This window comes from Panthera uncia (assembly GCF_023721935.1).
Source record: "Panthera uncia isolate 11264 chromosome A1 unlocalized genomic scaffold, Puncia_PCG_1.0 HiC_scaffold_17, whole genome shotgun sequence".
Classification (NCBI taxonomy): domain Eukaryota; kingdom Metazoa; phylum Chordata; class Mammalia; order Carnivora; family Felidae; genus Panthera; species Panthera uncia.
Genome location: NW_026057577.1, coordinates 110333387 through 110361179, shown reverse-complemented (window position 1 = coordinate 110361179; position 27793 = coordinate 110333387). Strand labels below are relative to the sequence as shown.

Here is a 27793-nt window from a genome sequence, read left to right as displayed (position 1 = left end):
AACTTTGGTGAAAACCCAGGCCAACATTTTTCCAAGTGCAGTTACTTTTGTTTCAAAATTGGTGGGAGTGTGAAGGGTGCTTGTTATCAGTACTGTTTCCAAGCCCACTGCCTCTTCACCACTGGGAGGATGTGCTAGAATGTGGGAATCTCCGCTTTTAACAGCATCTCCCCCTCCTCCCCCCCCCCATTCTGATGCACACCGACCACTGTCATGGGGCTCTGCTGAGCTCAGTCTAAATGGCATTTAGTTCAATAAAAAGATGGGGAACCGAAGTTCAGGAGCCACACAGCATCCCTATTGCTGACCTACCAGTGAAGTCAGGGGATGGCCCCAGGCCAGCGGGGAGGTGACGACCTTCCTCAGTCCCCGTTTGCCTAAGTCCTACTAAGGTAGACAGTTATTCTAATCACCAGAGCTAAGAAGGGGGACCGAAGATGGGCCTGAGGGGCACCGCATCTGGATCTGAAAGGAAAGGGGCTGGAGAGGTGGGAGTGGTGTCAATTATGGGGCCGGAATCACCAAGATTTAAAAGAGGGGTGGTTGGAGGGATGGGGTGGGGGGAGAAGAGGGGCAGCTGAAATGGATGGAGAGACAGAACTGGGTGAAATGAAAGCAGAGGGATTTAGGGACCGACCTGGAGATACAAAAAAAGGAGGAGGAAACAGAGACACAACAAGGCAGCAGAGTGTAGCACAGGGAAGGAAAGCGGGCGAAAAGGAAGACCGCCAGGATCCCGGGGCCGAGCCCGCGGGGGAGGGAGTCGCACCTCCGGGGGCGGGGCGGGGCGGGGCGGGGCGGCGGGCGGGGCGGCGCTAGGGCCCCGGGGAGCGGGCGGCAGGAGCGCGGCTCGCCCGCCCGCCCAGCCCTCCCGGCTCCGGGCTCCCAGCTCTGGGTCCCCGAGAAGCCCGCTGGGAGGTGGCGGCGGCGGCGGCGGCGACGCGGAAGGGGCGCCCGGCGCGGGGCGGGGGCGGGGGCGGCGGGGGGCTCGGGGCGGGGCGCACTGACGGACGCAGCCAGGTGCGCGGAGGCGACGGCGCCGGTGAGCTCGGGGACCGCGCGCGGCGGCTGGAGGTGAGTGAGGGGCGCTGGCGGGGCGGGGGTGCAGGTGCCGAGCGGGCCTCGCCCCTTCCCACCTGTGCTGTTCCCTGTGCCGCCCAGGTGGAGGTGGCACATTTGGGCTCCGGTCCCCCGCGCACAGGGTGACCTTGGCTGAGTCGCTGCTACACTCCGGACCTCAGTTTCCCCATCTGTACCGTGGGGCGGGGTGGGAGGGGGCGCTGGAGAAATCCCGAAGCTCTCGAGCAGCCCCGGAGCGGGAGGACGCCCCGACGCGGTGAAGCTACTTACCGGGGCTGCGCTGGGGCTCCGGCCCTCGAGCCCCAACCCGCAAGCACATCGGGGGCCGGGGCAGCGCGGGCCGACGGGTGGGCACCAGACCGAGGGGTCTGCGCCCCCTAGCCGGCTCTGGGAAAGGCGGGCTGGGCTCGGGCCGGGTTGACCAACATGGGCGCCCGTGGGGTAGCAGAACGGCGTGTGCTGGCTTCGCGTCCCACTTCCCGCGGGCGGGGCGGCGGCGCAGTGCTCTGGCCGAGAGGGCGAGGCTTGCGGGGACGCGGGACCTTCCCGCCGCGGGGACCACCGGCAGGACCCCCTGGGGAAATCGAGGCCCTTCCTGAGCGCCTGGGGGCAGAGGAGGAACTGTCCTAAGGGCTCTACAGCAGATTCTCACAACACCCCGACCATTCCCCAGTTTGCCAAGGTGAGAGACCATGGAGGTGAAGTGAGTGGAGGGCGGGGTTCCTTCCTAACCACTGCACTGTGGATCAGGGGCTCCAACCGGGCCCTGACAAGACCTCTTTGAGGACTCTGGGGGGGCGGGGGGAGGGAAGGGTCTCCCTTGCTCCCTACCCCCACCCCAGTTTATGGGCTTACCCTAGATTGGGACAAGGGCCCCCTGTGTTCCATGTCTGGGTTGTCTACAAGGGACAAGAGTGAGCAGGAGAGCACCAGACCACCCCACCACCCACCCTATTCTGACTGACAAGTGGCACTGGAATAAACCAACTTGCTGTGTGATCTGGAGGCGAGTCCCTGTCCTCTCTGCGGTGAGAGGGTGGGCAGAGTGACCCCTGAGGGGACAGCTGCATTAGAGACAGCGGTGACCCTGCTGGGTGGAGGGGCGGTCAGAGGGTGCCTCACCCCTGTCATGTTGCAGGGTGTAGGGTGAGGCTAGACACTGATCAGAGGGACTAGGGTATGCTGGGGTCAGGGACTGGAAGTCGTGCTGGTGCCCACCAGCCTGTCACCAACCCATGGTCTGCCCCCATCCTGTGCTGGGGGACGGAGCCACAAACCAACCACCATATTACCTCAAGCAGTGGGATGGGACTTCTCAAGGGAGTTCGAAAATGCCTTTTGGAGTGGGGTCCCCTGCCTCTGTCTCTATATGAGATCTTGGTTTGGTTCTTCCTCCTCTCTGGTCCTCAGTTTCCCCATCTGTACAAGGGGAACGGACTAGAATCACTCTATTTTGATATTCAGAGAACTTCCAAAAGGCAAGTGTTTTGCTGCTGTGCTAACCTGGCTCCCACTGTTTTCAGGGTGGCCTGCAGGGTGGCTAGACCCCCCCCCCCCCGCCTCCCCAAATTAAGCTGGCACCTAAATTAAGCTGTGATTGGAATCAGCTTTAATGGTTAAAATAAGGCCTTTAGCCCCTTCCCTCTCTTGTTAGCTATTGCCCTTCCCCTAAGGTGAAAAAAAGAAAAAAATACTGTGGCATTCAGGTGCCTGCGGCTCAACTGAGCCCTAGCGTCTTGGGTCAGCACTTGATCTAATCTCCCCATTCTAGAGTTGGAGGGACTGAGGCTGCGGAGGGGACGAGATCTGCCCAGGGTAGTTCTGTGAGTAGAAGGCAGCAGAGCCCCCTTTTCTTGGGACAGAGCAGCTCCTTGATAGGGGAGGGGCGAGGGGCAGAGGAGCATCTGGAAAAATGGGAGGAGTGCAGGAGGAAACTTTTCTATATGTCCCTGTCACCCCGTGCCTTGTGTCCGTGGTTGACACTTGTCACCCTGAGCCTACTTTCAGCTCTGGGAGGTGGACTGGGCCTGGGTCAGCACACTCCCTCCACCTGCCAGCGCTGCCATCCCAGGGAGCTGTATACACCTGCAGGCCCAGGGGCCTGGCCTGGGAGGCACCTTTTCCTTCAGGGCAGCTCCCAGGCTTCCAGACATGAGCTCATCAGAGCTGTTGATGCCAGGAAGGGAGGGACCAAGGGGGGAAGCAGGCAGGGCTGCCTAGCTGGGGGAACTGCAGGCCCCCAGGGAAGTGGACGGGTGGAGGATTTGCAGGCTCTGGCCCCCATTGTCATGTGGAGGCAGTGACAAGATAGGCCAGCAGAGGGTCAACTGGGGTGGGGGTGGGGATGGCCAAGTGCCCTGGGCTGCAGTGCAGGGACCTGGGTGTTAAGCTGATCTCTGCTGCTCGCTTGCTGGCTGTGTGACCTTGCGTGAATCCCTCGCTCTTTATGGAGACCTCAGTGTCCCTGGATAGCAACGAGATGGGGTGGGTTCTTAGGCACCAGGGTTACAATAGTGAACAAGGCAGGTCCCTGCCCTCAAGGAGCTTGCATTTTAACTGGGGAGATAGACAAGAAAAAGAACAGCAAAGAAATAAATAAGGTATTTTCAGGTAGATAAAAGTGGTATGTGTATATATATATATATATATATATATATATATATATATAATTTTTATTTATTTATTATAACCCATCCTGCTAAGATAGAGAACAGTTGGAGGGGCTACTTTGTGTTGGTGGCTAGGGAAGGCCTCCCTCACTCCATTGGAGTAGAGACCTGAGTATTATTTGAAGGAGTGGTCATGGCTGGCTTCATGGAGGAGGTACCTCCAAAACTTGGATCTAGAGATATGGGAGGGATTTGGTTGGAAGGAAGGGTATTTCAAAGGACAGTAAATGGTTTACACGAGGAGCTGAGGTGGAGGTAGGGTGGCCATTGGCTCTAGGTTATGAAAATGCCTTCATCCCTCACGGCTCAGGCTGCAGACCCAAAGGAGCCACAGGCCTGTGCTCTGGTCAGAGGAGTGGCTGGGCTCTGCTGAGTTAGGCCTGTGTATGTGTGAGCTCATAGTCCTTTGTGAACTGTCCCTAGATACTGGGGCTCAATCGCTACCCAGTGTGGCCAGAGGGGGGAATCAATGTGGGGACGGCCTCCAGGCCCTGTAATTCCAGAGGCTTACAAAAGCCCTCTCTCTCCAGAATGAAATCTTTACCAACTGGCCACTGCCTGAAATTCCTGCCTCCTAGCTTCATCTTTTCCACTTGGTGAGGCAGTGTCTTATAGGACTGTGACTCCCCTCCCCTGCCCTCCCCTGTCCAGCTTCCCAGGGCTGCGGCAGGTGAAACAAAGTTCAGTCTACTCCTATGTGACCTGCTTCCTGCATGGCTGATACACGGATATGGTGGCTAGACCCCTGGGTTCCCCTCCCGACTGGCTGGGAGGTCTTAACCCTATTATATAACCTCTCTGGCTTTTGTTTCCACATCGGTAAATAGAAAAAATAATAAGCCCTGTCTTTACTGTTTTGAAATTAAATGATGGTAAATGCTTTAAAAAAAAAAAAGATAAGTATTACTTATTAAATAGTATGTTTTGATCTCTGTTAAACTAGCAAGCCTTTGAGGAGACAGACTCTAGCTCAAGACTCACATCTCAGTATAAATTTTTGATGTTTGGCCAGGAACAGGTTTTGATGGCGGGAGGACGGGCACAGCACAGTGGAAAAGGGCCTGGACCGCACTTCAGGAACAAATACTTGAACCTCCAGTCTTAGCTGACTGGCTGGTGGTCTTGGACAAATCACTTATTTCCTTTGGGGCTCAGGCTTGGGTTCTGAACTGCTATGAAATGGGGTAGGAAGGATGCGAGGGGATCATGGGGGTGAAAGATCTCAGCAGACACCGAAAACATGGGGCCAACAGGAGGGACTAGGAAGGGGCAGGCTGGATGAGCCTCACGGACAGGAGAGTAAGCTGACTTGAGACTCTTATGCCTAATATTCTGGAATAAAATCTCTTGGAGACTAAGAATGTTCGACAGATAAAAACCAAAGTTCTTGAAAACTGGTTACTATTTATGGTTACTTACTATGTGCCAAGGACATTCTAAGTTCCTTAAATGTCAACAACTTCATGAAGTAAATACTATTATTATCAACATTTTACAGATGGGAAACTAAGGCACAGAGAGGTTAAGTGGGCTTCCCAAAGTCACACAGCTGGTGAGTGGCCAGATTCAAACCCAGGCAGTGTGGCTCCAAATCCTGGGAACTTAACTTCTGCACAACACAATCTTTCCTGTTTTAGATGGAGTGCCAGAGGCTCAGAGAGGCCAGGCCACCTGCTTAAGAACACACAGCATTCCTCTTTGATCTTCCTCATCTCTGTCCCTCAGGTTCTGGAAGGAGGAACCTGAGGTCTAGGGTCTGGGGTTCTGAGGTTGGCCCTTGAGCCAGCTGACCCTCTGTTCTCCCCACCTGCCCTCCTCCCCTGGGAGTAGGTCAGGGAGGATCAAGTGTACCCTGGGAGGGCTGTGGGCACGGAGGCTCTGCCAGAACCTGACGAATGGGCATCATCAGTGTCATGGAGCTCGAGTGAATCCCAAGAGCTTGCGTTGTAGTGAACTCCTGCAGAGTCTGGCATGCCTCCCATCACTATCCAGATGGGGGAAACTGAGGTCAGACAATCCAGGGACCAGCCAGAGGTCACACAAGTAGGAGGTACTCTTCCTCCTGAGCCCTGCTGTCCTGCCTTCTGGGATGCTTAGTACTTGTGGGCTCCAAGAGGAGATGGGACTTGGGGACCTTCCCACTGATCCCCAAGGTGGCTCAGCCAGGACACGATTCCTGATATGGGGCCCTTTGGGAGGGCACATGGAGTTGGGGGGTGGGGAGGGTGCCGATTAAAAAATAGACTGTCACGCGCATGGGGAACAAGCATGCCACCACCCAGCCTGTGCCAGTTGGCTCCCCCATGCCCAGCTGCCAGGCCCCACTCAGGGCTCCCGCTGGGGGCTCCGCCCACCCCACCCTGGCTCTGGGCCTGAGGCTGAATGCTCTCCCTCCTCCACCCCTGCCCAGCCTCCAGGCAGATGGTGCTCTCACTGAGCCTGGGTGGGCTTGAAGCTTAGCTGTTGGCTTTAAGCTGTGCCTGTGGGGTCTGGTGTCACCACACACTGGCTGTGTGGCCTTGAGTGGGGCTCTTTCCCTCTCTGGGCCTCAAACACAGACAGAGTAATGCTACCAGTTAAAGCTCTTTATAGCTTCCAAAGCCTTTGCCAGATGCCATCGCCCATTTAGACCCAAAAAGAGCGCTAGAGAGAGACCCACCGGCCTCGGAGAGTGATATGACCTGTGAGGCCCCCTCAGCTGGAGAGTGGCAGAGCACAGGACTAGAGGCAGATGATCTTGCCAACCCCAGTCCTGTACAATTTCTTCAGGGTGAGCAGGGCCAGAAACCACGGAGGTGGGAGGCTTTGCAGTAGTGACGTGAGCAGTGTTTTCATCCATTTATTCCCTCATCCCGTCAACAAATGTTTATTGAGCCCCAGCCGTGGCCTACACACAGAGGCAGGGACTGCGCGGAGCAATGACAGCCAAGGTCCCTGCCCTCAGGGCTGCTAACCACCATCAGTCAGGGCAGACTGACGCTTCAAAGATACAATGGAATTACAGATGTAATGAGAGTTTGGAGGACAGGCAGAGGAATGCAGTCTCCCAGGGCGGGCAGCCCTCCCTGAGACCCGTAAACAGACCTGAAGGATAAGTGTGGCCAGAAAGGGACAACAGAGAGGGTAAGGACGAAAGGGCTCTAGGCAGAAGCAGCAGCCACTGCCAAAGCCCTGGGGTGAGGAAGTGCTTGGGCCCTGTCTGAGCACTTGAAGGAGGGCCAGCACGCCACCCTGAGTGTGTGGCGGGGAGGCAATGGGGGGGAGAGGAGGAGCGCTGCTGAGGCATGTGGGTACAGGGGCAGCAGGGCTGGTCATGCAGGGCCTGGAGCCTGCCAAGGGGTCCGAGGCCCATCCTGGGAAGGAGGAGCGGTTCCCAGTGCTGGTCTGGGAGGCTGGTCGTGCCTTCTGTCTTCTTTCCCGTGGGTCTGCACCCTGGCAGAGCCGCCCTGGGGGCCTTCAGCACTCCGCCAGCTGCTTTACCCAACACCTGAACGCACAGTGCTCATCAGGCCAGCTCATCCTCTCAGTTTAATGGCTGTCTGATGCATCGTGCCTTCCACGAGGTTCTGGTGGCCCATCAGGGCCCAGATGCAGGTTGCTGAGAGCAGGGTCTTAGCTACTCACTCCAGCTGAGAGCCTCTGTTCAGGATAATTCTTGTTTCCTTTTACTCCTGTGGGAGCCCATGGACCCAAGGAGGTCTGGCTCGTGGCTGAATGGAGCCCTGCCCCTGGACTGCCTGTCACTGCTGTCTGTCCCCTGCCCCACACCAAGCATCACCTTCCAACCCCAAAGCCCCTCAGGGCCAAACCCTAGGAGTCAGGTGGCCTGTGTTCTGAGCCCAGCTCTGCTGTATGCTCTCGGGCACATCCCTGCTGCTCTCTGGGCCTCAGCTTCTCCGTCTGCATCATAGGGAAATACTCTAGTTTTCTGTGCTCGAGGTACAGCCCATGGATGCAATATCAGCACCACTCGGAAGCTTCTTAGAAATGCAGACTCTCAGGCCTCACTCTAGACCTCCTGAATCTGAATCTGCATTTGAGCCACATCCCTGAGCAATTATATTAAATGTATATTAAAGTTTGAGAGGCACTGTTCTAGGTCAGTCACTTTTAAACTTAAAAAAATTTTTTTAATTAGGGGCGCTCGGGTGGCTCAGTCAGTTAAGTGTCCGACTTTGGCTCAGGTCGTGATCTCATGCATGGTCCGTGATTTCAAGCCCCGTGTTGGGCTCGGTGCTGACAGCTCAGGGCCTGGAGCCTGCTTCAGATTCTGTGTCTCCCTCTCTTTCTGACCCTCCCCTGCTCGTGCTCTGTCTCTCTCTCTCTCTCAAAAATAGATAAAAGTTAAAAATTTTTTTTAATTTTTTTTAAATTAAAAGTTATAGAATCTTCTTTTCTCTCTGAAGTTTTACATAGGAAACCACCCATAAGAGAGGAACCACCCACTCTATATTTATTCACATGAATAGGGAGGGGAGGAGTGTGGAGGGGTGGTTGAGGCCTGGGTGTATTAGGATGGGCATCAGAAGGGAGGAGGAAAAGAGACCAGGAAGAGGGTGGGGGTGGTGCTTGTTCCTTGTCCCTGGAGAGCCCCTGACCAGGTGCCTCTAAGAGCCTTTTCCACTCTTACCTCCAGGGTCCTTTGTCTTATGAATTTGGGAAGGTGGGCTTGGAAGGAGGGCACTTGACCATCCACAGCCTAGTGACGTCTTTCCCTGCTCGTCCCCATCTTGGTGTCCTGTTCTCTTCCCTGTGGAATTCCTGAAAGGGTAGCTGCTGCTATTCTTAGCATGACAGGGTAGTGAGGAGAGAACATGCTAGTGCATTATTTATGCCTCTGAGTCAACAGGATTACATTCAGGGCTCCAAGAACACCGCCCTCCCCGGATGCCGCTTGTTGTCACTGCCTTGGCAGAAGGGGGGGCACTTCCCATGACCCATAACCCATCCCTTCTGTCCCTGACCATTCCTGCTCAGTGCCTTCAGCCTCCAGGCTGGGAGATGGGTCAGGAAATAGAATGGTAAGCTGGGACGAGGACTGAGTTGCTTTGGAGATATCATCTCTACATTCATTCAGCACGTATTTACTGAGCACGTATTACACGCAGTAGCTGCGGGCACCCTGGCGAATGAGGCAGAGTCTCTGCCTCCGGCAACTCACACTTTAGCCTATGAGTTAATGGTGCTGTGTCATCACAGGAGCCTCTGTGCCAGGCCTGAAACCGGGTGCTTAGCACATAGGAGACCTAGCCCTCACACTCACCCTGCAGGGTAGGAATTAGGAGACCCCTTTACAAAGGAGGAGACTGGGCACAGCATTTATAAGACTTGCTCAAAGTAGTGATCTGCTCAACTGGGGTTTGAACTCAGGCTGACGGGAAGAGAAGGACCACACCAGGTCAAATGGTAGCATGTAACGTTACGGCCACTGCCCTGCCCAGTGAGAGCAACACTATGGCTAGTTAAGGAACTCAACTATCTGAGGCTGTCCTGTTCTCAGTGAACCGTGAGAAGTCATGTGTGTCCAGAGTTTTCGTAAACCTGCAGCGGAAGGACAGGTGCATTGTGGGCCGGACATCAGAACCATCGGGGATGAGGGATAAGGCCCCAGGGTGGCACATCTCATGAGACTGAGCCAAGGTCTGTGTCTGGGAGCTGAAGACCTGGATTCTGGGAGATCCTGGCCAGGCCCCTTGGTCTCTCTCTGCCTCAGGTGCCTAATCTATAAAATAGTGTAACAATTCCTGCTCTGCCTCTGTCTCTGATGGATGCGAAGGTGCTGGTAGAACTTTAAAAGGGTGCGTGTTCAAGGGTTGGCGTATGATTCCGTAAATGAATATATTTTCTTAAGCGCGTTTTTTGTTGACATTATGGGGTCTTGCTAGGTACCCAACTGTGTTCCAAGCATTTCCCCATATGTCAATTCACTTCCACAAACATGTTTATAAAATCACAGGCCCAGTGGGTCCCCAACATGTCTTGCTTCAGAACCCTTCAGGGGGACTGTTAATGTGGATAATCTGTGGTCTGGGTCTGGGGTGGAGCCCAGGAATGTGCATTTGAGATACACCTCCCGAGGGACCCTATACCACCTACAGGCTTCTGATCTGGGCCAGAGAGAAGATGTGTTCGAGGCCTCATGATGGGTTGGAGACCAGACTGAACTGAAAGCCAGACCTCCGGCTCCCAGTCTGGCCCTTTCTTCCTACTCTTCAGCTGCCCCTCCCCGCCGCCCCAAGCAACCTCAAAGGATGAAGCCAGGGACCAGGATTGTGACAGGCAATGGTGCTGGAAGCAGCTGGTGGCATTTACAGTGCTCCCCGAGGCATTTTACATGGCTTGTCCATTTAATTGCAGTATGGGGAGAAAGGGCGACATTCTTCGGAGTGACAAAATCCACTGGCACATTTGAGTATCAGGTGGTAGATTTTAATGTACCCCTAGAAAGAGGAAACCATGGCCGAGTTGCAGAGAGCCTGGAGAAGAGAATGTGACCCACCAGCAGTGCACTTCACATTCTACAGCAGCACGTGCCCTTTGGGCAGGGGTTGTCTGAGAGCTCAGTCACCTGGAGACCGGGCGGGCTGGTGGGAGAGAAACGCATGGGCCCTCCCACGAGGCGTATGCCTGCTGCGTGTGGATCCGTGCCAGCCTGCCACCTGAGGACCTGTGCCTCTCACCCGCATGACTGCAAGTGCTTGCAGGTCATGGGCAGGGTCTGCCCGCCCTGTGTGTGGGTGTGCAGGCGAGCCTGTGCACACTTTCCCCCCTGTAGTGCAGGTGTGAAGCAAGCAGGAGGAGGTACGGCTGCAGTCTAGGCTCTGGCCAGCATGAAGAAGCTATTGAGAATGCGTGCGTTGCAGGGTGTGCGTGCACGTGTGTGCACAAATGGCTGCAATGCAGGGGCATCCCTAAGACCCTGAAGGGCGGCGGTAGAAGGGCCATTAGAGAGCTTGGTTTCTCCATCCGTGCCCCACCTCCCCATTAGGTGCACCGTCCTCAAGCCTGCCAGGTGCGAGCCTGCCTCGGGACCTTAACACCAGCTGTTGCCTCTGCTTGCTCTCTCTTCCTAGACAGGCACGTGCCTCACTCCCTCACCTTCTTCTCTTCTTTACTCAGGCGTGACTTCTCAGTGACTTCCGTCACTCTATTTACCTTTGCAGACCACTCCCCACCCCATGCAATCGGCTGATGTCTTATCCCTGCTTTATTTCTTTCCATAACATTTACCTTCTGACTTACTTGTATAGTTACTCATATATTTATTATCTTGCTCCCCTACCAGAATGCAAACAGGGATCTCTGTTACTCTTCCTGGCTGTGAACAGCGCCTGGCCCTTAGTTGGTGTGCAGTAAATATCTGTTGAATGAATGAGTCCATGCACCACCTATGCTTATTTCCTTTAAATTGTCTAGCTTTCATTACTGAAATATCTACTTTTACCTCTCCCTAAGCAGTAATATGCCTTTCACAGGGCTGACGTGTTCATTATACCCCTCCGCCAATACACATGTGAAATTTACATAACTCTTAAGATTTCAGATTATCAGGGTACCGTTTAGATCCTTTTGCTGCCACTGGAGGTATAGGGGCACCGTTCTCTAGGAATCACTGTTCCAGCCCAATCCCTTCTTGGAACACACAGACAAACTGAAGCCCAAAGAAGGTCAGGAACTAGTCCAGCATCTCACCCAAATTGTGACAGGACAGATACCAAACCTCCTGGCCTCTAGTCTTCTGGACTAGACTTGCCTCTAAACTGCCTTTGTAGTTTGAGGGACGAGGGGAGGGCAGCGCTGGGTGATCTAGCCTCTCCTCTGGCAGCAGAATCCTCCTGCTGGAGGGGAGCCAGACCGGCCTAGTAATTGGTGAATGGCATAGGGGGCATGGCAGGGTCAGCAGCCTCCAGCACACCCAGGGCCACAGTGCCCTCCAGGCTGTGGGGCTGTGCACGGAGAGGTAGGAGCAGCCTTGGCTGCACCTTCCCTTGTAGGACTCTTGGATCTGGGGCCACTCCAGGGCGGCCTGGACACTTACATCTAGCAAGAGGCAAACGTGGGCTTCAAACCTGGTTCTCTCTGCCACAGCACATTAGCTAGAGATTGACGCTGGGGTGCCCTTGCAGACAGGATGCTGGGGGAGGAGGGGGTGTGAGGGTGAGGGCAAGTTGGGCTGTGTCTGACTGCGAGCAGAATAGCAAGACCAGACCCAGAGAGGGCTGGAGAAGGGAGGACAAGAGAGAGACAGACAGAGCCTGAGCCCAGCAGAGTCATGCACAGGTGGATTTGTGCAAAAGGCTGAAGTTAAATCCCCCTCAGGTGTGCACAGTAGTTTCTACTGTAGGAATCACACTGCTGTAGCTCATGTACTCAGCAGCGACTCTGCAAAGCAGATCTCATCATCCCTGTTTTCCTGATGAGGAAGCTGCGACCCAGAGAGGTGAGGTGACTTACTAAAAGTAGCCTGCCAGCGGTACGGGACGCCTTGCCGCACAGGGCGTGGGAGGCGCACAGGCCGCACCTCTGGCTGGACTTGGTAGAGAAGGGCTTTCTGGGAAGGGCAGGCAGGCTGAACGGATGTGGGAGTGAGAGGCAGGAGCCGAGGCCTCACAGCACTCGCTGGCCAAATAACCTTGGCGATTCCCCAAAACCTTTCTGAGCCTGTTTCCTCATCTGTCAAATGGGTTCAACCGCACCCCCAGGCCACAGCTTGCAGAGAGAAAATAAAACAACATAACAACGTAAGGATGATATTAAAACTGAATACCTGGAACGTAAGAAGTGCCCAGTAGACAGCAGCCTGAGTGGTAAAAGCCAGGGGAGCCCTGTCCTGACAAGCTTGCCCTCAGCTGTCACCTGCCCTGACCCAGGGATTCCCAGGGCCTTCTTTGGCAAGTGTGAGCAAGCCTGGGACCCGAGAGCGTTGGCAACAGCCCAGTGAGCCGCCAGGGGAGGCGGATGATCATGCCTCTGGGGACCGGCAGCCTCCGGAGGACAGGTAGACAGGAGACGGACAGGCGGCCTCCAGGGGACAGGCAGCGGTCCCCCGAGGCTGGGGAGCTCTGCGGGGCGCTCCGGCTCCTTTCTGTTTACCCCGCTCTGTGTCTCCACCACTGAGCCCTGCCGTCATTATCATTCCTCCTGCGTTCCTTCTCCCGGGCTATTTATTTTTCTGTGAGGAAGGAATGTGGGGAATTTACCACAGGGCGCTGGCCTTCACTTTCGCTGCAGCGGCCTCTTCTGTAAGAGGGAAGCGGCCCAGACAGATGGCTGAGGACTCGGAGGCGGAGAAGGGTCCCCGGCCGATTCCGAGGCCCCGGCGGAGGGCGGTTATGTAACCCACCCAGAGGCCCCCCGGGGAAGTGGCGCGGTGCCTCCCGTCCCGGGCATGCGCCCTGTAATATACACAGTTCCGAGGAACTCTCCTGGGACCATCCCTCTTCCTTTCCATCCGGTCTTGACTTGGGGTAGGGATGGTGGAGGGGCGTGGGGTGGGGGTGGCGTTGAGCCTTCCAGCCTCTGCTGGGCTGACCCGTTGCTTGGAATGCCCCCACAGCTCCATCTTTCAAGATGGAGGGCATATGCCACCTCCTCCGGGAAGCCTTCCCGGATTCCTTCATCCTAATTAATCTCTCTTCTAGGTTCTGTGTTCTCTTAGCACTTAATGGAATATTGTGCTCTTAGGTCTAACGCTGTGATTTGAGGTTTCATCTCCCTCTTTGCCCCCAGAGGTGTGGCTCCCTCCCTCCTTCCTTCTCTCCTCTCTTCTTCCAGGATCCAAGAAGGTCTTCCAGGATCTTCTAGATCTATGATCTAGAGTCTAGATGAATCTGAGATCTAGAGGCTGTCTCCCCGGATGAATGGTGGGGCAAACTGGGAAGGTGATTTGGGCTGTGGGAGGGATCATCCTTCAGTCACTTATTTCCTCAACACTTACTGAACCCCTCCCAAGCGGCAGCCTCTGCTGAGCCTGGGGGCCTCCAGACAGGATGGAGGCCTCTCCAGCCCCAGCTTGCTACAGGGCCAAGAGAAAGGGCTGCATCTCGATGCAAGACCCAGCGTGCTAGGCCCTGGGCTGGGTGCTGGAGACCCAGAGATGGCCTAGGCCCACCACACCCCTGGCAGAGGCAATTTAGGGGAAACCATCTCCATCCACCCCCGCCCCCAGCTCACTACCTTTTGTTTCCTGGAGTAAACATTTTCTCTGGAAGGACAGGGTGTGGCAGTCCTTTCTATACTCCTAAGGCTCCCAGGGCCAGGATGATGGAGGCCGAGGCCGGGCAGGCCTGGCTTACCAGGGCTGGACTGGGAGGTGGGAGCCTGAGTCTGAGCCTGGTTCTCTGTGAACCAGTCCCTTCCAGTTTGCTGTGCACCTGGGGCTGAACCTGACTCTCTCTGGGTCACCATTTCTGAGTCCCTAAAACTCGAATTGTAGATGAGTGTTTAGTCCAGTGGAGCAGGCAGGAGAGAAGTGGTGGCTCCCAGTCCTCGGCAGAGGACCCCACAGCAGAAGTCCAGCAATGAGCAGTGCCCGTAGCCTAAGAGGATAGCTGCCAGCTGAGGCCCATGCCCACTTGAGAGCCCTCTTCTTAGGTTCCCCCCCCAACCCAGCCACCAGCCCTGCCTGATCCCAGCCCATTTCCAACAGGGAGATACCAGGAGTTGGGCCGGGCCTGCTTCCTCTGGGCCTGGGTTCCTGAGCTTTCTCAACCTATTGCTTCTTCTGACCCCCTTCTGCTCTGAGGCCCCTGGGCCAGCTTGAGCAGAGGTGGAGCACTGATCTAGGAGTCTGGATGGATTGGTGAGGGCTTCCTGGAGGAAGTGGCAGCAGGGCTGGGCCTGGAACCGTGGGTGGGGGAAATGAGTGTGCTTTGTAGGCAGAGCTCTTCACAAGGAGGGGCCCGGGCTTGGAATCAGACTCCCAGCTCCAACTCAGCTCTGCCTGCCCCTTGCTGGCTGGGAGACCGGGGGTGAGTTCTCTGATTTTGTGGCTCTCATTTTCCTCAGCAGAGGTTAGGGAGCCTCCCCTCTGAGTTGCTGTGAAGGTTCAACGAGAAAATATATGCTAAACCCTTAGCTCAGCAGCATCTGGTGCTCCTCACACGTTGGCTATTGTCATCCCCATTGACTTTGTCATTATTCTGCCAGCACTCATGGAAAGTACGGGGAACAAGGGGGGAATACAGAAGTGAAGCAGTTGAGGCCCCTGCCCTGCCCCGGAGACTCTTGCAGTCTCAGGAGGTGAGGGGGGGGGGGAGATGGGGGGTGGAATAAACCGAGACTGTGATTGCTGCAAAGCAAGACCTTGGGAGGAAGGGGGCAATGTGACCCACATGGTAGGCCCTGGACTGGGCGCTGGGCCACCCTGTTTGAATTCTGATCGTGCCACTGCCTAGCTGCGCCTCCTTGAACAGGTCACTTCACCCCTCTGAGCCGGTTTCTTCTCTAACATGGGATGAGGGTTGCTGTAAATGAAGCAAGGACCTGGCGTGTGGTGAGCATGCCCTGAAGGGTAATTCTCACTCCTATGAATAATATGCAAAGTGATGAGGTTATTAAGCGGTGCATATAATACATTGGTGGGTCAGGGGAGGCTTTTTGGAGGAAGGGGTGGCATTCCAGTTAGGTGGGAAGGCTGGGGCGTGTACAAAGGATGTGAAACAGAGAAGGGTTCCTGTAGAGGGGTCGGCGCAAACCACATAGGGGAGGCAGGAACTCACAGGGTGGGCATGAGAAACACGGGCCATTGGATTTTCTCTGGCCGTTGCTGAGGGCACAGATAGCAGGTTAGCAAGCTTTCAGGCAGGCTCTGGTGTCGGGGGCCCTGAATGCCAGGATGAAGACTTGCTGTTTGACCCTCCACATCCTGGGGGGGCAGGAGAGAGAAGTGAGTGAAGCCAGGCAGAGGAAGATGAATCCGGCAGCATGGGGCGGGTAGATTGGGGGAGGAGAGATTGGGGGCGGAGAGGCCATTTAAAAAGCTGTTGCAAAATCGGTTTTCCTGATAAAGAGCTGGGCTGAGTCATCTGTGGAGGAGAGAAGTCACATCCAGCTTCTCCGTTGCCTTCGATGTGGGATTTTCCTCTCTTTGTCAGCGAGGCAATTGGCTGCCTTTCCTGGAGGCTTTGAGAACCGAGGCCGGCTCAGCATCCAGGGGGAAGCTGGGCTGCAGAGAGGACCCAGCTGGAGTGAGTAAGATGAGCACTCGGAGGTGCCTTTGTGGTTTGGGGTGTGTGACTTAGGGCATATGGCATCCCTCTCTGGTCTCAGTTCCCCTCTGGGCATCGAGAGAAGAGGCATGTGAAGACTTCTGCCAGCCTGTCAGTGGCAAGGCCGGAGCTAGGTCTGGGACTCCCATCCCTGTTCTTATGCATCTCCCATGTCCTGGCAGTCCTCCTCACCTTAGTATGAATTATTCTCCTCCTGAGAGGAGGGCTGGCAGTCTGCCACAATTCAGTCAGGTTGCACTCACTGGGACTGTGGCGTGGATGGAGAACTCCCTAGGGAATGGAGGCTGTGTCATTTCCTCCTTTCAGCCCGGAGGATATGGGGCAGGGGCTGGCAAGGCGGTCAGGCCATTACTCAGGCCCAGTTCATCTTCCTGCCCCCAGCTGAGCCAGAGGTTGTGCAGCCAGCCATTGGTTCCTTCCTGACCCCAGCAGGGGGGCAGTTTACCCAGCCTGTTTACCTGTCCCAGTGCCAAGACTCCCGGGCGTCCACAATGGGCTGCCTCCAGCCAGTCTCTATTCCCACCTCTGGCTCCCTGTCCCACTCCACCCTGCTTGGGGCCTGGATACTCCCATTGACGGCAGCCGTGTGAAGAAGCATTTCCTTGAATTCTCTCCCTGTCCTGACCTTCTGCTCTGGCCTCCCTTCCCTTGCCCCACCTCCTTCCTTCAGATCCTAGGTCCAGACAGGCCTGGTGGTCAGCAGACCAGGCAACTACCTATAGAAGTGACAGGGGTGGGAGAAAGGGCTTATCCCTGCCTGAGCACAACTGGAACTTAGGTCTCCTGACTCCCAATACCATGCTGTTTCCACTCCCCTGGACTTTCATCTCCTAGCAGTCATTTCTACCTTAGTAAGAATGAGTTTTCTCAGCTCTTCTCCTGACAGGCAGAAGGGAGAGGATGCATGGGTTGTTCTAGGCAGCTGACAGGGGAGAGGGCACTGCTGGGGACATCGATCATGAGATGAGGAAACAGGCGGTTCTGCAGACCATTATCCAAGAGCACTGGACCCAAAGTCTGGGGCTGAAAGGCGGAACGGTTAAGAAATGAGACTCTGCAACCAGACTTTGAGTTTTGGTTGGAAAGATCCGAGCCCTGCTATTTGCAAGTTGTATGGCTTTCGACAGGTCTCTCTGAGCTCCAGTTTCATCAGCAAATTGGGGAGCATGTCAGTGCTTACCTCTCGGAGTTTGGGGGGAGAACTGAATAGGGTAATGTGTGTAAAGTGTGCGGCACGACCCCCCGGGGTATAGTGAGGGCTGCCTGATCGCAGCAGCCACTGTAGCCCTTATTCTGACAGCTGTACTTGGGGCTTCTTGTCCCCCAACACACTTAGGGAGTTACCCCTGTTGGAGCCAGTTCTCCTGACCCCGGGCAGTTCTTCCTTGTATCTACCCTCACTCCTTCCTCTCCTGAAGGCCTGTCTTCAGAGCTCCCGATCCAATGTCCAGGGTAGGTCTTTCAAGGGCCAGCACCCCAACCTGAGAAGAGGGGGTGTATGGCTGGCACAGGAACAGGCTGCAGCCAGGCAGATGGGGGGCTCAGCGAGATACCTGCCCCCTATGGCCCTTGGCTACCTCCTGCTTCTCTGGCAACAGGGAGCACCGTCTTGCACCTGGCTGGCTGGGGCTTGGTGGGGGGCAACAATTCCTGCGTCTGGGGAATGTTGCATGGACCTGCCTTCCCTGGCGCCCTGCAAGTGGGGGACTCTGGGGTTGGCCCAGCCCCCTTCTCTCAGCGTGGTTTGCGCAGGGTGGCAGAAATCATCTGGATTGCTGGCAGGGTCTTGCCCAAGCCTCCTGCCGGATTCCTTTTCCGTGGAGTCACTGCGGGCTGGGGGTGGGGGTACGGGAGCTTCCTTGGAGGCTGGACTCTCTCACCCCTTGGCCTTTTCTGCTGCCCTCCTCTTGTCCCAGAACAGCAGCGCGGGGCGGGGGAGGTTCCAAGCCCAGCCTGGGGGTCAGCAGACCAGGTCCTGGCCCGAGGCCCACTCTTCTCGAAGCCTCTCGAGAAGCCTCCCAGGCCAGCTTATCCCCCAAGGGCCCTTCATGCTCTCACATTTGAGCATTTTCTAAACCCATGGCGGCCTTTAGAACCAGTCTGGGGATAGGGTGGAAGCAGAGAAGTAAAAAGAAAAACAGGAAAGTGCAGGGACATTGGGAGGTCTGGATTATTCAAACAATGAAGCACTTTCCGTGAGCCTCACACTGTGGGAACCCGTTAGCCAGAAAGCCTGGTGCTGTCTGGAGTCTTGCAGAGCCGGGGGTGAACCAGCTCCACTACTTTCTGGCTTTGTGACCTTGGGCAACTCACTTTCTCTCTCTGAGCCCTGGTTTTCTCATCACTAAAAGGTGGATAATAATAGTTCGCGCTTCCATAGCGTTGTTGTGGACATTAAATAATATGTAGAATCAACATTAGCAATTGTGGCGGAAGAAACGTTGTTGGGGCTACACAGGTGTTTATCCTGACCATACCCCAGGGGGATATGATTTGTATCTGTGACTCTGCAGGACTGTCAGGTTGGAAAGAAAAATCTGTGGCAGTAGGGGACAGAACCGTGTCCAGAGGTCGGGAGCTAATGTAAGGAGCACTAATGTAAGGAAGGCACCTCTTTAGGGTAGTGAGCTCCTTGTCGGTTGAGTATGTAAACAGAGACTTGTAACTCAGGGGCATGGTTTTGGGGACACAGGAATTATGTGGGCAGTTGGACCTAGTGACCGCCATCTTTGAGATTCCAAGGTCCCGTGATTTGGGACAATAATCCCTCCCTCTCCATAACTCTGGAATGCCCTGCTGTGTGACCTTGAGAGAGTCACATTCCCTCTCAGGATCCCGATCTGTGGAGTGAGTCTCCTTTGCTAGAAAAAGCTCTGACCCCTCCAGGGAGTAGAGAAGGGTCACCAACGAGCAGTTTCTCCCAGGGAGCATGAGCCCTCTTGCCCTGTCCACTGGGCCTGATGGCAGCGAGCAGTGCTGGCATTCGTGACCTCATCGCAGCCTCCCGGCCCTAACGTCAGTGCTCTTATCACTTCTTCTCAGTCAAGGAAGCGGGCTCCGAGAGGTGTGGTAACTTGCCAAGGTCTCACAAGTAACAAATGGCAGAGCCCGGACTTGGGCCAGGAGTCCTGGTTGCTAAGCAGGGCAGAGGAGACCAACATTGCGTGAGCCACGAAACCTCTCAAGGCCCTGCTGCGTGGCTGACTCGCCCGTACCTACGACCCCCCGCACCCACGGCAGCAGCGGCCTGGCCCAACCTGCAAATCCCTCGTCTTTCATGGATGGGGTGATCCAGGCAGGAGAGGAGCCCTACCAGAAGGGGGCAAGCGTCAGGGACACATGGGGCAGGTTGTTCTGGACCGGTGGGCACGGGTGTGTGTGGGTGGGAGCCAGATCCTGATGGGAGGTGGGAAGGAGGAGGTTGGGGCCAGAGAACCTCTTCGGCTATGCTGCTCCATGTGGACGTCTTTGTTGACCCTAGTGTGAGCTCTACTCTGCGCTGTCACTCTCTGGACCTCAGTTTCCTCACCTCTACAATGGGGGTGGTGGTCAAATAGCTCCTCTGGAAGGGCCCTTGCAGCTCTGGGAGTCCGTGAATTCTGAGCCTCGCTGGCAGGATGCCTAGAAAGACTGTCCCTGGAGACCCATTCAGCATGTCATGGCCAGTGCTAATGAGGGCATGGTAGGAGGGAGGGCAGGGTCAGATTCCTCAAGAACTAATTAGCTTCCCACAGTAGGGAGGGCTGGGGGAGGATGATGGAGGGAGGAATTTTCCCAGCCACTGACTGAGCTGGTAACCTTGGCCACAGGCTATCTCATCCATCTTCCCATTGGTCCATCTGTTCATTCATTGTTCAATAAGCATAAATTGAGCACCAACGGTGTGCCACCTGGGCTCTGGGGATTGGAAGAGAAATGGTTGCCTACAGTGAACTTACAGATTAACAGGGTTTGACCCCAGCCTGATCACCGACCTCGGGCCCCAGACTCCAATCCTAGACTGAACCTGTCCCCCACTGACTCTGTCTCCTGTAGTGGCACCCTACAAGGTGCCAAAGGGAACTTTGGGGACGAGCAGGCATCTTGAGCATGGGTTGTGAGCCCAGAGGGAACCGGTGCTGACTTTCGCTTGGCCACTCTGCTGTGTGACTGTGGGTGAGTTACGTACACAGCCTCTGGACCTCATTTTCCACTTCCGTAAAACAGGGACAAGTAATGTTGGTCTCCTAGTGTTCTTACGAGGACAGAATAAACTAATGCAACGTTCCAGTACGGTTGCTGCTGAAATTAGCCCAATGTATTACTTTTATGATATTAAAATATGAGAACTTTAAAATGATTATGGAAATAAAAATGGGAAGAAACTCTATAAGAAGAGACTAGTAACCGTGGTTACCTGATTTGTGGTGTGGATGCTCAGGGGCGGAGGGACATTTTTTTACCGCACGCTTTTTTGTTTTTCTCAGTTTTCAGCCCATGTGAGTGTATTACCTATTCTAAAAAGAGGAAGTGTTAGTGTTAGCAAATGACTATGCCGTGAAAGCGTAAAGGCCCCTAAGACAGGCACATAGAAAATGTCCTGGGGGTTCATTCATGCATTCAGTAATGCCTACCGAGTGCCCGCTTTATGCCAGGCACTATTGTAGGGGCCAGGGATAGAATGATGACCAGGTCAAGCAAGGTCACACATAGCCCCCTGAGAGCCGATGTTCTAGGTGGGGAGACTGATGATAAACCAGGAAATGTGTAAAGAAGATAATCGCAAATGATGGTGAATGCCATGAAGGAAATAAGACAAAGGGATAGGATAGGGGAGGGGAGAGTTGATTAGAGAGGAAAACCCCTCCAGAGAGGGAACATTCAGGTGAGTCCTGCATGGCAAGAAGGAACCGACATGGTATTCCATCTGGGATAAGATCATTCCAAGCAGAGAAAAGAGCAAGTGCGAAGGTCCTGGGGCAGGAACAACCTTGGCATTTCCAAGGAATTGAAAGAATGCCAGCAGGGCCGAGCCCAGTGAGTGGAGAGGGTGGTAGAGAATGGGTCAGGGATGTAGTGTGGCCTCTCCTGCTAGGGTGAGGTGTTCTTGCAGAATTTAATAAAGTACAGTATCAATAACCTTCAGGGAGAAGCCAAATAAGGGGCCGGTTCACCCTGAAAGGGTAATCAGGGGAGGTTTTCCCACAGGTAGGTGGCCTTTGAGTTGGGTCATGATGGTTGTTGGGTCAGGGATCTTTCTGAGGAGAGGGGATTCCAGGGACTAGTGAGTAAAGAGCAAATCCCAGAGGAAAAGAGCATCTGTAGGAGGGGCATGGTGGCCGTCTGTCTGTCTGTCTCTGCTCCCGTGGTTCTGCATTCCCATTTGCTAACTGGACCTCTGTCCCTCTCAACAGCATTGGCCCACAGCACCAGCCTCACTGAGAAAGATCTGAAAGAGGCCAAGGCCTGGAGCCAGCAGATCGCGGCACAGCTGACCACCCCGCCCAGCTCCAACTCCCGAGGCGTCCAGCTCTTCAACAGGCGTCGGCAGAGGGTGAACCAGTTCACCTTGGAGAACCCCGGCCCGAGGGAACGGGAACGGAAGCCCAGCCAGGAGTCCCTCAGAGTGCCCCCTGCCGGCCCTGCGGGCTACGCCTCGGGGCTCGGCCTGAGTCCCACCTCACCCCCTGAGCCAGGCCCTCCAAGGAACGGCGACCGCCAGAGCCCTGACACAGGGGTCCCCGCTCACACCATGGAGGGGTGCTCAGAGAAAGCCAGCTTGCTGCGGCACCTGGAGAAGGTGGCCAGCGAGGAGGAGGAGGTACCGCTGGTGGTTTACTTGAAGGAGAACGCGGCCCTGCTGACAGCCAATGGACTGCACCTGTCCCAGAACCGAGAAACCCAGCAGACCCCGCCAAGCCCGCCCGCGGCTGAGGCCCACAGCCCAGCTGTAGACGTCAACCAAAACGTTTCCTCACTCAGCGCCACCCTTATCACGCCAGCCTCTAACAGCAACCACAGCCTGCCAGACGCAGACCACGCAGACGTCAACCAGAACCCCCCGGCCACTGTCGCCCCGCAGAGCCAGCAGCCCTCAGAAAGCCAGCTCCCTCCCAATGGCACGGTGTCAGATTCCAAACCCAGCACCCCGTGTGCCAGCGGGCAGCCCCCCGAGCCGGCTGCAGAGGTCAAATCCAGCACCCTCCTCATTGATAAGGTGTCAGCTCCACCTACCAGCACCAACACCTTCTCCAGAGAAACTACTCCCGTCTCCAGCTCTGGGATCCCAGCCCCAGATTTCGCGTCCAGCTGCCTGCTCATCGATGTGCAGCCGGGCGTCCCAGCGGTGTCAGCGGAACCTGAGCCGTCTGGATGGGCAGCCACGCCCACGCCCACCAAGCTATACAGTGAGGTCCACTTCACACTGGCCAAGCCCCCATCAGTGGTCAACAGGACCGCCAGGCCCTTTGGGATCCAGGCTCCAGGGAGCACCGGCCAGGTGGAACGGAGCCCCATGGTAGAGAGACGACATCTCGGGGAGAAGGCCCGGGCTCCCCAGCCCTCAAGCGTGGTAGACAGGAGCCCTCGGCCACAGAGACATGTGATGCCCCACAGCCCCATGGTGGAGAGGAGGCCCGTGGCACAGCGCAGCCCTGCCTTGGAGAGACGCCCCTTGGGGAACTTCACCCCACCCCCCACCTATGCTGAAACCTTGTCCACGGCTCCCCTGGCTTCCCGGGGCAGGTCTCCCCCATCCTACTCTGCCCTCTACCCCAGCTCTGACACCAAGCCTTCTCACCTGAAGGGCCAGGCAGCTCCGGCCAGCAAGACAGGCATTTTGGAGGAGTCCATGGCCCGCAGGGGCAGCCGGAAATCCATGTTCACCTTCGTAGAGAAGCCCAAGGTGACCCCGAACCCAGACCTGCTGGATCTGGTACAGACGGCTGATGAGAAGCGGAGGCAGAGGGACCAGGGGGAGGCGGGCGTGGAGGAGGAGCCCTTTGCCCTGGGGGCCGAGGCCTCCAACTTCCAGCAGGAGCCCGCACCCCGGGACAGGGTCAGCCCCGGGGCAGCCGAGGAAGTCCTCCCGGAGTGGGCCTCATGCCTCAAGTCTCCGCGCGTCCAGGCCAAGCCGAAGCCCAAACCCAACCAGAACCTGTCCGAGGCCTCTGGGAAGGGGGCCGAGCTCTACGCCCGCCGCCAGTCCCGGATGGAGAAGTATGTCATCGAGTCCTCCGGCCACACCGAACTGGCCCGCTGCCCTTCACCCACCATGTCCCTGCCTTCGTCCTGGAAATATTCCACCAATGCTCCTGGTGGCTTCCGGGTGGCATCCCGGAGCCCAGCTCGCACCCCGCCTGCCTCCCTCTACCACGGCTACCTGCCCGAGAATGGGGTCCTGCGCCCCGAGCCCACCAAGCAGCCGGCCTACCAGATGCGGCAGTCTCTCTTCGTCCTCTCACCCATCAAGGAGCCCGTCAAGGTCTCTCCGAGAGCCGCCTCGCCCGCCAAGCCGAGCTCCTTGGACCTGGTGCCCAGCCTGCCCAAGGCCGCTCTCCCGGCATCCCCGGCCCTGCCTCGGCCCTCCCGCTCCTCACCGGGCCTCTACACCTCCCCCGGCCAGGATGGCCTCCAGCCCACGGCCGTGAGCCCTACCTACAGCAGTGATATCTCCCCTGTGTCGCCCTCCAGGGCGTGGTCTCCCCGAGCCAAGCAGGCCCCCAGGCCCTCCTTCTCTACCCGGAATGCTGGGATCGAGGCTCAGGTGTGGAAGCCTTCCTTCTGCTTCAAGTAACGGACCCTGCAGGGATCCCACTGCCTGGCAGGGTCCCCTCTCCGAGGGCTGGATGGAGAGCAGATGTGGCTGGAAGTGGCACAGAGCTGAGGGTCAGGAGTATGGGGACCCAGGGCTCAAAGGCTGATGCTGCCACCAGCTAGCTTTGTGACTTTGGGCAAGCCCTCTCTGGGCTGCAGCTCCTCCTTCCCTGCCACAAGGGTCATGAGACTCCAAGTCTGAAGGATCTGCAGTCCGATACCGGATAGCAGGGAGGGTCATGGAGAGAGAACTCCCTTGGCAGGCCGAAATGAGGCTGGGGGGCTTCCTCTGGCCTTTGTGAGCCTTAGGGATGCCAGCGTCTTGCTGGGGAATGGCCTAGAAGGGGACCCTAACACGGGCTTCTGGAGCAAACAGCCTGCCAGTGCCTCTGTGCAACCAGCCAGCCAAGGGTCTGCCTCCTCAGCTGCCCCAGCTCCCGGCGTCTTTCTGCCTGTCGCTGGCTTCTTACCTGCACAGGTCTCTCTTCCATCTCTGCCTTCTGGACACCGATTCCTCTCCGCCGCTTCAGAGAGCTTTGCCTCGGCTGCCACGTTTTCTCCTCTCGTGGCTTCTTCAGCTGGACAAGGACTTAGCCTGCCACTGCTGTCTGATGCTTTTCTTCCTGCCCCTCTGCTCAACCCGCCTCCGTGCCCTCTCCAAACACCTGGCTCCACTTTGGGGATAGCTAGAGCAGTTCATCCCAGACCCCATCTGGCTGGCCCTCAGTGTGCTAGGGCGTGCGAAGTCCCGGGGGATCCCTGAGAAAAGGGGAACCCTGTAGAAGGATGTGCAGATGTGAGTGTGCAGTGAGAGAGCCCCCCACCCCACCCCACTTATTTATATAGTCAGGGCCCTTCCAGCTATGACAGTCTTCGAGGATTGAGGGGATAGGCTGGTGCTTCGAGAGAAAGGCCTTGTAAGTGATAAGACAGTCCCCTGGAAAGAGACGGGGAGGGAAATGGGCTGTTGCCATAGAACCGTTGGAGATGAGAGGTCTGTAAGGGCGTCCTGGGGCGTGGCTGCAACGAGCTGCTTCAGGAAGCCAGGGGATCAGAAGCCTCGGCTGGGACGGCACAGGCTCAGGGTGGCCTAGAGACAGTAGAAGCATGGCAGGGGCTTGGGCAGGGGCCTAGCAGCTTAGTGGGACAGAGGAGGAGACCTTAAGGCTTTGAGGACAGGGCCGGCACTTAAGAGATCTGGATTCTACCAGATTAATTCCGTGTGTATCTTTGGGTCTCAGTTTCCCCGTATCGTGAGGGTGCTGAGTCAGGTAGTGTGAGATGCTCACCACCTCTGACACCTTTGATGTGATGCAGCCCCCAAACCAGGCTTTGTGGGCAGGGAGAGAATACAGACGCAAGAGGCAGAATTCGGGTGGAAGCTTCCCAAGGCTGGGGGCCGAGCACCACCCACTTTCTCTTCCCCAGCCCTATTTCTGGGCTCCCCAGCGGGGTGAGGGGTGGTGGAGGCGGTGCCCATGCTGGGCTGAGCCTGCAGTTTTCGTGAGCTCTGGGCTCGTCTCCATGGGAACAGGGGGTGCCTTCCTAGTGAGTTCATTCTGCCCAGAACTTTGGGGGCATGCGTGGGGGAGTCGTAAGTGAGCTCAGCTTCTTCGTGCCTGGCCCCTCCCAGGACAGAGCGAAGCCCCTACCCTGGACCCTGCTCCCTTCTACCCTCCCCCCCCCCCCCCCGCCAGGGCCAGCAGTGGAAGAGGCCACCCTCCATCCTGCAGCTCCTGCGGCCAGGCTGGCCGAGCTCTTCCCCCAACTTTGTTTTCTCTCCTGTTCTCAATACACTCGGCCTCAAATCTGTCTTGCTTCTTTCTTTCTTCCGCACTCCCTGGCTGGTGGTCAGGACTCTCTCCTTCCCGATTCTGGCTTGGGAGGTGGGGTGGGACAACCCAGTTACCGTGTGGCGTGTCTCCGAGTACTGTTTGAATCCGCTGCGTGTCTGGATCTGCCGTGTGTATAGATGTGTGCCGGCTTGGAGGCAAGGGCTGCCTCTCTCTCGTCCCTGGGTCAGCACTTAGGGAACCATAGTCCTGTGGAAATCACATTCTTCTGTTTTCTCCTTCCTTCAGAGTTTGGCCAAAAAGGCTGTGGAACATAGGGAAGACCCATGGCCCCTTACAGTCCATGTTTGTTTGAGTTCTTTAAAAGTGGAATTAAAAAAAAATTTTTTTTAATGTTTATTGATTTTTGAGACAGAGAGAGAGAGAGAGACAGCCTGAGCGGGGGAGGGGCAGAGAGCAAAGGAGACAGAATCCAAAGCAGGCTCCAGGCTCTGAGCTGTCAGCACAGGGCCTGATGTGGGGCTCGAATTCATGAACTGCAAGATCATGACCTGAGGTGAAGTCAGACACTTAACCAACTGAGCCACCCAGGAGCCCCTAAAAGTGGGATTTAAATGCCTTGAGCCAGAGCATATACTTTCTGGTTCCCTCAGGCCCCCTCCTCCTCTCCCTGTTATCTAATCTGGCAATGTCCCATATTTGTCACCTCCTAGCTCCTGAAAACAGAGTTTCCGCCCCTGGTGGAGAGGAGCAAACTGCCATCAAGAGTCAGAAGTGGGTTGTAGTCCCAGATCTATACCTGACTCCTTGTGTGACCTTAGACAACCCCTCTCACCTCTGGCTGGGCCTTAGTCTGCCTTGCGTCCAATGAAAGGATTGCAGAAGGCAATCGGGGAGCTAGCTCTGCTTGGTCTCCGATGGTTCCTGTCTGACGACTCTGTTCAAGCCTTCACCCCACACACATGCCCTGCGATGGGGCTGGGGCTGGGTTAAGTGGGCGCTTCTTTCTGAATCTTCACCCATGTGCATTTCCAGGGAGTTCTGGCTTATGTAATGCATTGAGAGCTTTGTCAGAAAGTGAACAGTCCTGATTTCTCACAGCTTTTTTGTATTGTGCACCCCACCTCCCCCCTCCGCCCCCCGCACAGAGAGTCAGTACCCAGACATGGCAGTTCCGATGAGGTCAGGCTCTGGCCTTCTTCCAAATGGTGAGGAGCTGCTTACCACTGCCCCACATTCCAACCCAGGCTTGGGAAGTCAGGCTAGGGCCACTTGCTGGCCCAAGCCTTCCCCTTGTGGCCACCAAAGGCAGACATAACCCTTAGAGATTTCAGACAGGTATGATAAGTCCACCTGCCCTAGCCCGCCTTTCTCCTGGCTGCAGAGCCCTGGATGCTTGTTGATGGGCTGGTATCATGAACTCCTGGCCCCACTTCCCACAGCTGGGCTAACTGAAAGCTTCCTGGGATATGTCACAGCCAGAACAGCTCCCAGTGTCTCTGGCTCATATATACACAACTCCGACCCTGGGAGTGAAAGGGGTGGATCCCACGCTGAGCTTTAACTTTCCAAGTTGATGATTGGGGTCTTGGATGTCCCCAGGAGGTCCCTAAGGGCCCCTCCAGCATTACTATCCCATGAAAAATCTCCTATTGGGACGGCTGTACAACATTTTTCTTTAGGTTTAAGGGACCCCCTTCTGAGTCAGCCCATCTAGTAGCTGCTGCATTGGATGGAGAAAACATGGTTTATTACTTCCTTTTGATTGGGAGAAATCGGATTCTGATTGGATGAGAGGCTGACTGGCTTGGCTGTGGCTGGTTACTGATTGGGTGAAAGACTGGATCTTTTGAATGAGTCTGGATTTTGATTGAGTAGAAGACACTGAATGGACTGGCTAAGTCTGGACTCTGAGGAATGACTGCTGGTGAATCTGGGTTGGATTGAAGGCTGAGTGGACTGGTTTACTGCTGCAATCTGATCGGACGAAGAGTTGGATGATTTAGCAGATACAAGCTGGGCATGGATTCCAAAGCCCAAACCAGTGCTTCCAACCGCTTAAGCATGGTGTAGCCTTTGGATAAGAGGTGGTCACCCCCACACATTTCCTGGTGGGACAGAACACAGCAGGCAGTTTTTTTACACCTCTGAATTTCATCTTCAGATGGTGTGTACAATGGGTGTGATAATGCCAGCCACCTCATCAGGATGTTGTGAGGATCCAAGG

The 27793-nt window shown here is 56.0% G+C and overlaps 1 protein-coding gene across 3 annotated transcripts in view; it reads left to right on the top strand.

Annotated features, from left to right (window-relative positions):
- The window catches only part of SYNPO (synaptopodin), a 31945-nt gene extending 5986 nt beyond the window's left edge, over positions 1–25959 (top strand). The window contains exons 1-2 of one of the 3 annotated variants that reach the window (XR_007461452.1): positions 843–1074; positions 21373–21460. Coding sequence is in view for 1 of the 3 variants with exons in the window: in XM_049647999.1 (XP_049503956.1) it covers positions 21373–23753 (2381 nt within the window). In the remaining 2 variants the exon portion in view is untranslated. Of the gene's footprint in view, positions 1–842; positions 1075–15017; positions 15938–21372 lie in introns of those variants that run through there. The other 2 variants (XR_007461453.1, XM_049647999.1) reach the window with 2 other exon arrangements.
- The last annotated feature ends 1834 nt before the right edge of the window (positions 25960–27793 follow it).